The sequence below is a fragment of the Aquarana catesbeiana genome, linkage group LG10, assembly GCF_042186555.1.
Source record: "Aquarana catesbeiana isolate 2022-GZ linkage group LG10, ASM4218655v1, whole genome shotgun sequence".
NCBI lineage: Eukaryota > Metazoa > Chordata > Amphibia > Anura > Ranidae > Aquarana > Aquarana catesbeiana.
Window position 1 is genome coordinate 116358339 of NC_133333.1, and position 12736 is coordinate 116371074.

Here is a 12736-nt window from a genome sequence, read left to right on the forward strand (position 1 = left end):
TGAACGCAGCGTTGGGACTCAGGTGTGAGTGCCCCCATGGGAAGCGGCTTCTCATGGGGGCACTGGACAGAGGGGAGGGGCCAGGAGTGCCAGCGGGGGCCCTGAAAAGAGGAGGTTAGCACTTTCCATTGCACAGAGCAGGTGAGTATAGACATGTTTAATTTACCTTTACAATCACTTTTAAACAGTTGTCAACCACAGGAAAACAGAACTATAAGCAAACCTGAATAACTGTAGTATGACTAAATGTGCTAAACCAAGCTTCCCTAGATATTAAACTTCATAAAGGCCAGATAGTATCTTTAAATAAACTTTTTTTCTCTGCAGAGCATAGTCACAACCTGCTGAACTCAACCTATGGACTATGTGGCCCAGTAGGCACATCCCAGCCAAGCTTTGTAAAAGCATCCAGTGCTTCAACAGCCTATTATCAGACTATATTGACAGTCATGCAGTTGGTGCACATTCAGAAAGTTGGAGTTTTCATACAGTGACCCTCTGCAGTAGAGGACTATTTATCGTTAGGTAATATCTGTCTAGTATCAAGGGGACTCTTACAAATAAAAAAAAAGTGCATAGCATATTTAATAACAGTATAGGCTCACTTTCAGACAACTGCACTACTTTTTATCGTAGATTATATCATGGGAACAGTCAGTAACCCTACTGCATAAACCATTGCAACGGTTGTTGCCCTTTTAACCCCTCTTGACCACAACGCAAGAACATGAATAAGACCTTCAAGACTGGTTAACACAAAGTTTAAATAAACACTCACTTCATGCTGGGTACTCTCTGTGCTGCTATTTTCCTCTTTGTGAGCTTCTTCCTCATTGTGTCCTCCCCTCAATTTCATCAGGCTCCCAGTATTTTCGTGGCTGTTCCCTAGACTACCATCCCACGATGGTCTTCGACAGTGTAACGGTGAAGTCCTTTCAACATTGGCACCTACTGACATGAAGGCTTGAGGTTCTTGTAGCTGAGCAGGCGGAGTGGTTTCTTCTGATTTACTGTATTCAGCACACAAATTCAGAATGGTCTCCAGCCTCTGCCGCTCCTAATGGAAACAAAATGCGCATTTTTGAGTGGTAGAAAACTACTATTTAACTATATAAAATAAATAAATGTAAACTATTTATTTTTCAGTGGCTTGTGGTTTTATGGACAAAAAAAACAATTCGCAAGTTAAAATCAGATATATAGAATTGCTAAAATTCTCCATTAGGTGGATGTAGCTGTAAAAGTGCACTTGTAACAAAACAGTTGAGTAGTGTACGTGATCATTTACATTTTTTTTTGTCCAGTTAAAGCCCAACTGTAGACGCAACTTAATCGAATGGGATAAACTACAGATGGAAAAAAAAAAAAAAAATAATTAGTATTTAAGTGCCATACTTAATTTATTGGAGATCGTGCACCAGCTCAATTCTGGTTCCCTTTGATTTGCTTAAAATAAAGACTGCTGCACTCTGTGAGCACAGCGTTCTATTTCCAGCGGTCTGACAAGCCCCCTACCTTGTGAAAACTACGGCTCTCCATTCGGCAATGCTCATGCTCCTTGAATGAAGAGCTGTAGTGTTGGACAGGCAGGAGGGGGCATGTCAGAGAGACACACTATCTCCAGCTGGGGACAGGGCACAGGAATTTTGAGCTGGCACAGGATCTAAAATCTGACACTTTACAAAAGGCTAAAAGTAAGAGGTGAAAAAAGGCACTTAAATACTCCTGACACTTTACAATGTTTAAAACATTAGTTTAACATGAAACTAGAATTAGGCTGGCAATAAAAGTTTGAATTTCAAAAGAATTTTCTTTGAAAATCAGATTTTTTGTGCGTTTCGTGATCCGATGGTGCCACCATTGATTTCGAAAGTCGACTAACCAGGCCTTCAAGTTCACCTCCTGCTGCAAGAGAAAAGAATGGCTCGGAATCTTATTTTCTTGCACTCATTGCGAATTTTTTTTACATTACATTTCTCACAAGATTCTCTCATGATTGATTAGGAAATTGTTCGTTTTTCAAAAAATTTCCAACATGCCCGATTACTCAAATTCGATGGCCGCACAAAAATCGGCTGTTGCTGCAGCCCAATAATGGTGCGAAATTCGAATGAAAATTCTTAGATACGATTTTCGAAAGAAAATTCTTTCAAACCCATGTATGGCCTTGCCTTAAGCTTTAACCACTTCCCTACCCGCCCATTGTCATATGACGTCCGCAGATGGGATCTCCCATCCTGGGCGGGCATCACATGATGTCCTCAGGTTCCCATCGGTATAAGGGGCGCGCGCCAAGAAGCTGATACGCGTGCCTGGCGGCCGTGATGTCCGCTGGGCACTTGCGATTGCTCGTTACAGAGCACAGATCCACGTCCTGTCAGGGGAGAAGAGACAGATCGTGTGTTCCTAGTATATAGGAACACCGATCGGTCGAATCCCCTAGGCAGTCCCCTCCCCCTACAGTTAGAATCACTCCCTATGTAACATATTTAACCCCTTGATCGCCCCCTAGTGTTAACCCCTTCCCTGTCAGTGACATTTATGCAGTAATCAGTATATATCATCGATCGCTGTATAACTGTCAGTGGTCCCAAAATAGTGTCAAAAGTGTCCGATATGTCTGCCACAATGTGACAGTCACAATAAAAATCGCAAATCGACGACATTACTAGTAAAAAAATAAATAAATAAATAATAATAAAAATGGCATAAATCTATCCCACATTTTGTAAGCGCTATAACTTTTGCGCAAATCAATGAACATATGATTATTGCGATTATTTTTTTTACCAAAAATATGTAGAAGAATACATATCGGCCTAAACCGAGGAAAAAAATACATTTTTTTTTTTTTAATTGGGATTTTTATTATAGCAAAAAAGTAAAAAATAGTGTTTTTTTTCAAACTTGTCGCTCTTCTTTTGTTTATGAAAAAAATAAAAACTGCAGAGTTGATCAAATACTGCCAAAAGAAAGCTCTATTTGTGGGGGAAAAAAAACGATAAAAATTTAATTAATTTGGGTACAGTGTTGCATGACCGTGCAATTGTCATTCAAAATGTTACAGTGTTGAAATCTGAAAATTGGCCTGGGAAAGAAGGGGGTGAATATGCCCGGTATTGAAGTGGTTAAAGATGCCTATATTACTAGCAGATATTGGAATGCACGTTCATATGAAAATTCTCAGTACATTCCAAGACTTGACATTCAAAAGTTCTTCAAAATTTTGATTGTCCATAACATTCAATTTTGGAACAAATTGTATTTACTGAAAAAAAAACAACAATAAACTGTTAGAAGTTTGTTTCAGAAAACAGTTCCATCCTGTGCCTTCACATTTTCTCATCAATGTATTTGAAAACCAACAGTGATTTAACCCCACTAACAACTGAACATCAAATGAAGGTTTGTAAAATAAAAGAATTCAACCTAAAATCTACTCATCTACAGCCAGCTTTAGTTTTCTGGACAAGCTTTCAAGAGATCCACACTCTTTATTTGGTCAAAGGAAGGGATACTTAAAGGGATTCTAAAAAGGCAGAAGTTTTTTTTTTATCTTAATGCAAAAAAAAAAAAAAAAAAAAAAAAAACCCACACACCTTCATTGTGCAGCAACCCCCCCTCATACTTACCTAAGCCCCATCTCGATCCAAGAGTGCCTTGGTCATCCGGGACTCTCCCTCCTGATTGGCTAAGACAAAGCAGAGGGGCCATTGTACTTCCGCTGCTGTCAAAGTCAGTTAGCCAATCAGGAAAGAGAGGAGGCTGGGCCGAACCACGGCTCCGTGTCTAAATGGACACACAGAGCTGTGGCTCAGGTGCCCCCATAGCAAACTGCTTGCTGTGGGGGCACTCGATAGTAGGGAGGACCAAGAGATCCAACGAGGAACCCGAGAAGAGGAGGATATGGGCTGCTTTGTGCAAAACCACTGCACAGAACAGGTAAGTATAACAGGTTTGTTACTGATAAAAAAAAAAAAAAAAAAAAAAACGAGCCTTATTATCACTTTAACGGAGCACCTGCTTAATTCTGGTTTCCATCAGTCAAAATCAGATTTATAGAACTGCTAACATTTGCCATACAGTGCCTGTAGCTTTAAAAGTGCACTTTTAACAAAACAGTTGAGTACTGTACTGTATGTAATACTTTAAAAAAAAAAAAAAAAAAAGTAAATCCCAATTGTAGCTATAACTAACTAAAACAAATTAGATACATTACGGCTGCATAAAACATCAGTATGTACGCATCATACTTAATTTAGTTATTTAACAGAGATCCTGCATAAGCTCAATTCTGGTTCCCTTTGACTAGCTTAAAATGTGTGAGCACAGCATTCTATTTCCAGCGGTCTGACAAGCCCCCTACCTTGTGAAAACTACGGCTCTCCATTCGGCAATGCTTACCCTCCCTGTTGCTGAATGAAGAGCTGTAGTGTTGGATAGGAAGGAGGGGGCACATCGGAGAGACAGTATCTCCAGCCTGCTGCAGGGGACAGGAATTTTGAGCTGGCACAGGAGCAAAAATATCTTACAATACTTAGAAGTTAACCTGGGCTTTAAAGACTAAAAATTAATCTTTGCAAAAAAATGAAAAAAAATATATATATATATATATATATATATATATATATATATATATATATATATATATATATATATATATATATATATATATACATACACACACACACATTTTTATTTATTTATATTGCAGAAAAAAATGCATTTGTTATTTTCCCCTGCTGGACAGCATTGCACTTGCGATCAGTAAATCAAAAGGTGCTATGTGTGCGGCGGTGGGAGATGGTACCTTGTAGTTTATTCATTCACAGGAATCTGTGAATGAACAATGTAGCTGTGTCTGCGGAGCCCTGTACACCTGAGCTGTTTTTGAAAAGTGACAACGGGTACTGGAAAAATAACCCCTGTCCACGGTCACTGGGAGGATCAAGAGGCAGGAGCTAGATAATATATATACATACATACATACATACATGTTCCAAAAGGTGAACTTATCCTTTAAAATTTCCTGGAAAGCTTTTAAGCAATCCACTAACGCTATTCATCTGGTCAAAAGAGGGAAAGGTTAGAACCTCTGTCAGATATTTATAGCAATCTGTGTCCCTAATGAGGAGCTTAATCCTGTCTATATGCCCTGATGAGACCATTGTCACTGGGACCAAAATGGACAGAAAATCCAACATTTTTAGTTGGCAACTGTCGAAGAGAGGTTTTCCATTCTTTGGAGACATCTCCCACTTATAGTTGTGTCAGGAGACAGAATGTGAAGTGAAGGAATGCCCTCCGAAAGTAAAAAGATAAAAGTTTTGGCTTTAAATATAGAACAATGGCAGCTGATTTGGTAACCACTGCAAAACAGATACGAGGTGCAGTAATCTACACCGGCGGCAGAGGCAGTATGAAATGTCTTCAATGCAGTTCCTTAGGACTCCTTTCAGTTGGGAAAATCCAGCTGGCAGTGCTTTTATTTAAAGTCATAGGATTATCTGTAGTACATCTAAGGCTGTACATTAAAAAAAGGTTTCATTGCTATATGTAAAATGCACCAAGCCAGGAAGAAGCACAAATCTGCTAAGCCCTTCTAAACCACATATTCTGAACGCAAGGAGATATGCCCAAAAAAAGAAAAAACACATCCTGCTATTTGTGTGAAAGTTTTTGAAACAAAAATACATTAAATTTACGTGTATGTATAACATTTATTATTCATTTTTATTTCTAGTTATTACTGTAAAAATGGGGAGGACACCCCCTATGTAACAATATGTTTCCCCTGTACCTATCTAATATAGAATGGGCACAGAGATGACCTGATCTACATCACCCCCAGTACCAAAACAGTAACCCAATGAGTCTACAAGTGTAAAAGACTTAGAGCTTCCAGGTTCAGTCATTGCTGAGGTTCATCAATCCCCCACAAATTGTCATCATATTCCCTACTGCACAGAGGTCTCAGGTCCATGGGGAACCAAGGTGAGTGAAAAGATCTGGAATAATGCTTTCAAACCCTGTAAAAGTGACTGAGTAGTGGTAAAAAAAAAAAAAAAAAAAAAGAGAGAAGACCAGAGAGCTATTCTTACCTTGTGCTCCAACAGTTAGACACAGGTGCACCATAAAGCTAAATGGATCTGTTGTGCGATGTTGGCTATTAGCCATAAAATGATTCCTGAGAGACTCAACAGTTCCCTCTGCTATGACAAGACAGCTCTTTGCCGGGTGCTCTCATATTGAGAGAGTGCTGGTTGTGCCCAGAATGCATTGAAAATAGTTTTGTCAGTGTGACTAATAAGTGAATTTTAATGTTTTGAAGATACAATAAAAGGAATATATGATGATCTTTGTGGAGGTGTTCATGGTGAAAGATATAGAATTTGCTCCTCTTTGGTGTCTGAACATTTGGCTGCTGTTGTACGGGGATTGTTTCATAGTGTGGGTCCTATTTGTGGACAGTGGAAAATGTGAGAAATGCACACAGCTGTAGATGCAGCTACAGTTAGGTCCATATAATATATACAATTTTAGTTTTTTCCCCAGGTATTTACCTAAACACATTAAAGCTATAGTTATATAATGGATATGGGCTGAAATTGCACTCTCAGGTTTAAATTTAAAGGGTATGTACATTCAAATCAGAGGAAGGGTTTAGGAATCACAGCTCTTAAGAGAAGGCCATCCCCCTTTTTAAAAGGGACCAATAGTAATTGGACAATTGAATCAAAACCTGTTTCATGGTAAGGTGTGGGCTACTCCTTTGTTATGTCTTCAAAAATTAAGCAGGTAAAAAGGTCTGGAGTTGATTCTAAGTGTGGTATTTGCATTTGGACTCTATTGCTGTGAACCTACATCATGCATTCAAAAGGAGCTGTCCATGCAAGTTAATTAGGCCATTGTAAGGCTTCAAAAATGAAACAAATCCATCAGAGAGATAGCAGCAACATTAGGAGTGGCCAAATCAACAGTTTGGTACATTCTGAAGAAAGAAGAACGCACTGGTGAGCTCAGCAACATAAAAAGACCTAGATGTCCACAGAAGACAACAGTGGTTGATGATCACAGGATCAGAAGAAAAAGCCATTCACAACATCCAGACAGGTGAAGGACACACTCCAGGAGGTGGGCATATCACTGTCAAAGTCTACAATCAAGAGAAGACTTCACCACAAGGTGTAAACCATTCATAAGCCTGAAGAATTGAAAAGCCAGATTAGACTTTGCAAAAAAAACATCTAAAAAAGCCAGACCAGTTCTGGAAAAGCATTCTTTGGATGGATTAAACTAAGATTAATCTGTACCAGAATGACGGGAAGAAAAAATGTGTGGAGAAGGCTTGGAACAACAGCTTATGATCCAAAGCACACAACTTCATCTGTAAAACATGGTGGAAGCAGTGTGATGGCATGGGCATGCATGGCTTCCAGGGGCACTGGGTCATTGGTGTTTATCTATGATATGAAGCAACAGGGTATTTTGTGGGATTATAGCAGTGCCCAAGTCAAAGAAATCCACGTTATATAAAACAAATCTAGTTTATTCACATATAGTTAAAAAATGGGTTCAATAAAAATACATTAAGTATGTATACATTTCATAGATCACTGGTGTCCAGAAACATAGATGGTCAGAGCATGGTTTTGGATCCCAACATGTTTCGCCAGAATTGGCTTCTTCAGGGTATTTACAGACCACCACTTTTCACAAAACTCCAAAGGACCATAAAAGATAGCCACCGAGTGAGTCCACAAATCTATGGAAGGGAAGCTCTGAGCGACCACAGGAGTCCCAAGGGGACCAAGTGAGATTATAATTCCAAGGAACACTGCAAGGGTGCCAAATCATGCTACGGTAACCATTGGCTGATATTAGCATAAAACAACCACTCAAGCATGATAGAACACCACAGTGGTCGTCCTCACACTCCAGCTTTATTGATGATGTGACAGAAGAAGCTGGATGAATTCTGCAGTGTTTAACCACTTCAATACAGGGCACGCATACACCTCCCTGCCCAGATCAGAATATGGTAGGTCTGTTTGGATGTATCTGGTAAGACCAGGATAAGAAATGTATTGTTTTGGAGAGAAGAAAAGAGAAGGAAAGAACCCCCTTTCTTTTTTTTTTTTTTTTTTATGAAGTATGGGTGGGACTTATAGTAAAAGAGGGTGAATCTCAGATGGAAGGAATGATTACCTGCTGAGGACCTGAACAAATAATGAAATGGGAATACACACGTTTGGGATATTAGTATTGACATTTTAACATCACTAAGGATGTGGATGAAGAAATGAGAGAGGAGAAAGGGAGAAGTAGAAATTTTCCTTCTCCCCTTACATGGGTTTAATCAAGGCACTTGACACTTACGATGTCAATTGAAGGGGGGGGGGGTTGACACTCCTTAGATTTTGTTGCATGGTTAAAATTTTTACTTCATTTTCTTGCACTGGATTTCACAATTTGGCACTTAATACATTGTTGAAAGGGATTGTAAGGAATTGCCACTACCCCACCCCCTTTTTTTCTGAGATTCCTGTTTGAATTGTTGGGTCCCTGTAAGAACATTAAGATGTACAGTGGCTTGCGAAAGTATTCGGCCCCCTTGAACTTTTCAACCTTTTGCCACATTTCAGGCTTCAAACATAAAGATATAAAATTTTTATTTTTTGTGAAGAATCACCAACAAGTGGGACACAATTGTGAAGTGGAACGAAATCTTTTGGATTTTTGAAACTTTTTTAACTAATAAAAAAATGAAAAGTGGGGCGTGCAAAATTATTCGGCCCCCTTGCGTTAATACTTTGTAGAGCCACCTTTTGCTGCGATTACAGCTGCAAATCGCTTGGGGTATGTCTCTATCAGTTTTGCACATCGAGAGACTGAAATTCTTGCCCATTCTTCCTTGCAAAACAGCTCGAGCTCAGTGAGGTTGGATGGAGAGCGTTTGTGAACAGCAGTTTTCAGCTCTTTCCACAGATTCTCGATTGGATTCAGGTCTGGACTTTGACTTGGCCATTCTAACACCTGGATACGTTTATTTGTGAACCATTCCTTTGTAGATTTTGCTGTATGTTTGGGATCATTGTCTTGGAAGATAAATCTCCGTCCCAGTTTTAGGTCTTTTGCAGACTCCAACAGGTTTTCATCCAGAATGGTCCTGTATTTGGCTGCATCCATCTTCCCCTCAATTTTAACCATCTTCCCTGTCCCTGCTGAAGAAAAGCAGGCCCAAACCATGATGCTGCCACCACCATGTTTGACAGTGGGGATGGTGTGTTGAGTGTGATGAGCTGTGTTGCTTTTACGCCAAACATATCGTTTTGCATTGTGGCCAAAAAGTTCGATTTTGGTTTTATCGGACCAGAGCACCTTCTTCCACATGTTTGGTGTGTCTCCCAGGTGGCTTGTGGCAAACTTTAGAAGAGACTTTTTATGGATATCTTTGAGAAATGGCTTTCTTCTTGCCACTCTTCCATAAAGGCCAGATTTGTGGAGTGTACGACTGATTGTTGTCCTATGGACAGACTCTCCCACCTCAGCTGTAGTTTTCTGCAGTTCATCCAGAGTGATCATGGGCCTCTTGGCTGCATCTCTGATCAGTCTTCTCCTTGTCTGAGCTGAAAGTTTAGAGGGACAGCCAGGTCTTGGTAGATTTGCAGTGGTCTGATACTCCTTCCATTTCAAAACGATCGCTTGCACAGTGCTCCTTGGGATGTTTAAAGCTTGGGAAATCTTTTTGTATCCAAATCCGGCTTTAAACTTCTCCACAACAGTATTACGGACCTGCCTGGTGTGTTCCTTGGTCTTCATGATGCTCTCTGCGCTTTCAACAGAACCCTGAGACTATCACAGAGCAGGTGCATTTATACAGAGACTTGATTACACACAGGTGGATTCTATTTATCACCATCAGTCATTTAGGACAACATTGGATCATTCAGAGATCCTCGCTGAACTTCTGGAGTGAGTTTGCTGCACTGAAAGTAAAGGGGCCGAATAATTTTGCACGCACCACTTTTCAGTTTTTTAATTGCTAAAAAAGTTTAAAACATCCAATAGATTTCATTCCACTTCACAATTGTGTCCAACTTGTTGGTGATTCTTCACAAAAAATTAAAATTTTATATCTTTATGTTTGAAGCCTGAAATGTGGCAAAAGGTTGAAAAGTTCAAGGGGGCCGAATACTTTCGCAAGCCACTGTATGTAATCTATGTATATTACAACAATGAGATAATGGACTTGGGTAGGGTACGCAGTACCACCCATCCCCTCTTTTTTTTTTTTTTTTGTCCTTTTAAAATTATACTTTAGAAGAATAAATAAGATGTATTTAAAGGTTGCTTAAACAATGGGCGTACATCAATATGGGTTGTAAGTAGATTATGCAATGCACTGTTGTGATTTTGTATGATGAAATACCGTATGTCTTGATAAAAATAGAAATGTATTAAAAAAAATATATATATATATATATATATATCACTCTATAAACTGGTCACTAATGGTGCCAGGAAGAAGTAAAAGCCCCTCTAGCCAAAACCTGTCACATCACCCCCATGTGACAACACTAGGCCAATCACTAACCACCATCACGGTCACATGAGAGAAAGTGGAGTAAGTCACATGCTTCTCCATACTCAGAAGTATACATGTCACACAGTACATGCCGAATGCTCCAAAGACAGCCAAGTATAATGCTAAACTGAATATATTCAGTGGTATTTCACCTAAAATATACAGTACACAAGGCAATATTTATTTTTTGGACAGAAATGTGGAGGATTTACAACTGTCGCATTGTTATTGCGGTCTGCATCCCTACTGAGGAGATTTATACTCTCTAATTTTCCTGGTGACCATTGTAAGGCCTTGTTCACACGGGGTGTTTTAATCCATGCCTCATGGCTGGCCATGTTTTACCAGCATGGGAATGCACAGGTGTTGCTTGCATCCTTGTGTCAGCAGTCCCACTGCTGTAATGGAATGCAGCGGCTGCACAGACACAGCTGCTACTGACAATGTGACATTCGTGCGGGTGCACAGCCCTGAATGTACCATGCAGCCATTGTGTTCCAATTGACAGCTATGGGACTGCCGGTACAGGGATGCACAGGTGTGTGCAGGTAAACATGGCCCTACACGGGGTGCGAATTAAACTGCCCCATTGTGAATGAGGCTTAACTGAGGGAAGTAGTAATGGGAAATCCTAACGTTTAGAGGTATCATGAAAGCAAGATGTGAGGGGATATCTTCCAGTGGGGACAAAAGTTCTGATGATAACTGTCTAAGATGGGAATTTCCCAAGCTTTAGGGGGATTGCTCCTCACTTCCTGATACATATGATAGGTCCCTAGTTATCATAGAGATCCATATTCTATCCAAAACAAAGAAAAAGTTTTGCCTATACATACACTTTAATAGAAAGAGGTTGCAGATGTAGCTGATAATTACAGCTCTCTCAGGCTCTGTTTTGGATCTAAGATTAAAATGGATAAAAATGTTTTTGTCAGGTCCTTTCCCCTTACCTCCGTTCTCAAATTCACTGTGAATTGTATTGACCTCCCCCTTTCAAGTGTGTCACGGAAAATTCCCAACTCAGGTGTTAATTCCAGGAAAAATGTCCCTAGAATTAGCTATTAGTGATGGGCTCGGGCATGTTCGGATCGAGCCCGCCAGGAAGCCGGCACTGCACACCGCCAATCATAGGCAGCGTGTGTATGTGCAGCTGCTGGTCAGGAAATGCCTCACTGCCTATGATTGGTGGTGTGCAGTGATGGCTTCCTGGCGGGTTCGATCCGAACATACCTGAGCCCATCACTATTAGCTTTATGGCCTATTTCACGGACATTCATATAGGATTGGTTCCCTGAACCGTATGCTTCCACTGGTCCCCCTGTACTGGGCCTGGGCCAGCTAGGAGGCCCAGGAAGCAGGTAACTCAGATGTGGACAGGGAGGGCGAGAGGTATGGCTAGGGTGGGGCAATTACAAGAACTGAACCCCTGTGTGTGTCTCCCAGCAGCAGCTGAAAGCCGGCTTCTCTTACTCTTCTTCCCACCGACTTTTAGCTGCTGCAGGGAGACACACACAGGGGATCAATTCCTGCAATTGCCCCCCCCCCCTGCCAGACCGGTTACTCCCCCAGTCTAGGATTTAATTACCCCCTGCTGCCTGGGCTCCCTGCATTATCCCCCTATCCTCCCACAGTGCTGCCAGCTTCCCTCCTTTTCTCTCACACCAGCTGTTGTCGGCAAACAGGGCAGGGGATCTTTTCAGGATGGAGAGTGGGGGAAGGGGCCGGTACTGATAACTCACTGTTTTCATTCAAAACTAAAGTACAGTAAAGTAAACAGTTTTTACCATGCTTCAGTCTGTGAATGAACAGGAGCCTCAGCACAGAGTCTGTTCATTCACTGACCAGTGCAGCTGAGGCCGCAGAGAAAGGGACTGAGGAATATCCCAAGTCCATTTCTCCATCTCAAACGTAAGGCATTAGGGGTTGGTTTAGAATCCTGATGTTTCACCAAAGACCCCCCCCCCCCCCCCAACAGCGTTGTGGGGGAAAAAAAAAAATGGTAAAAAATAATAAAAAAAAAAAAAAAAAATCAAGGGCTCATTCACACACGTTGTATGGCCCAGTGTGAATGAGCAGTAACAGGCGGCCAGAGCCGCCTGTTACTCTATGAAGAGATTGTACGAACACAGCCGCAAGACTTAACTTGAG

At 40.8% G+C, this 12736-nt stretch overlaps 1 protein-coding gene across 15 annotated transcripts in view; it reads right to left on the reverse strand.

Moving 5' to 3' along the window:
* The window catches only part of PHLDB1 (pleckstrin homology like domain family B member 1), a 196293-nt gene that overhangs the window by 71839 nt on the left and 111718 nt on the right, over positions 1 to 12736 (reverse strand). For all 15 annotated transcript variants that reach the window (XM_073602503.1, XM_073602494.1, XM_073602502.1 and 12 more), the window contains one exon: positions 779 to 1057. In XM_073602503.1, the coding sequence (XP_073458604.1) occupies positions 779 to 1057 (279 nt within the window). The remainder of the gene's footprint in view (positions 1 to 778; positions 1058 to 12736) is intronic.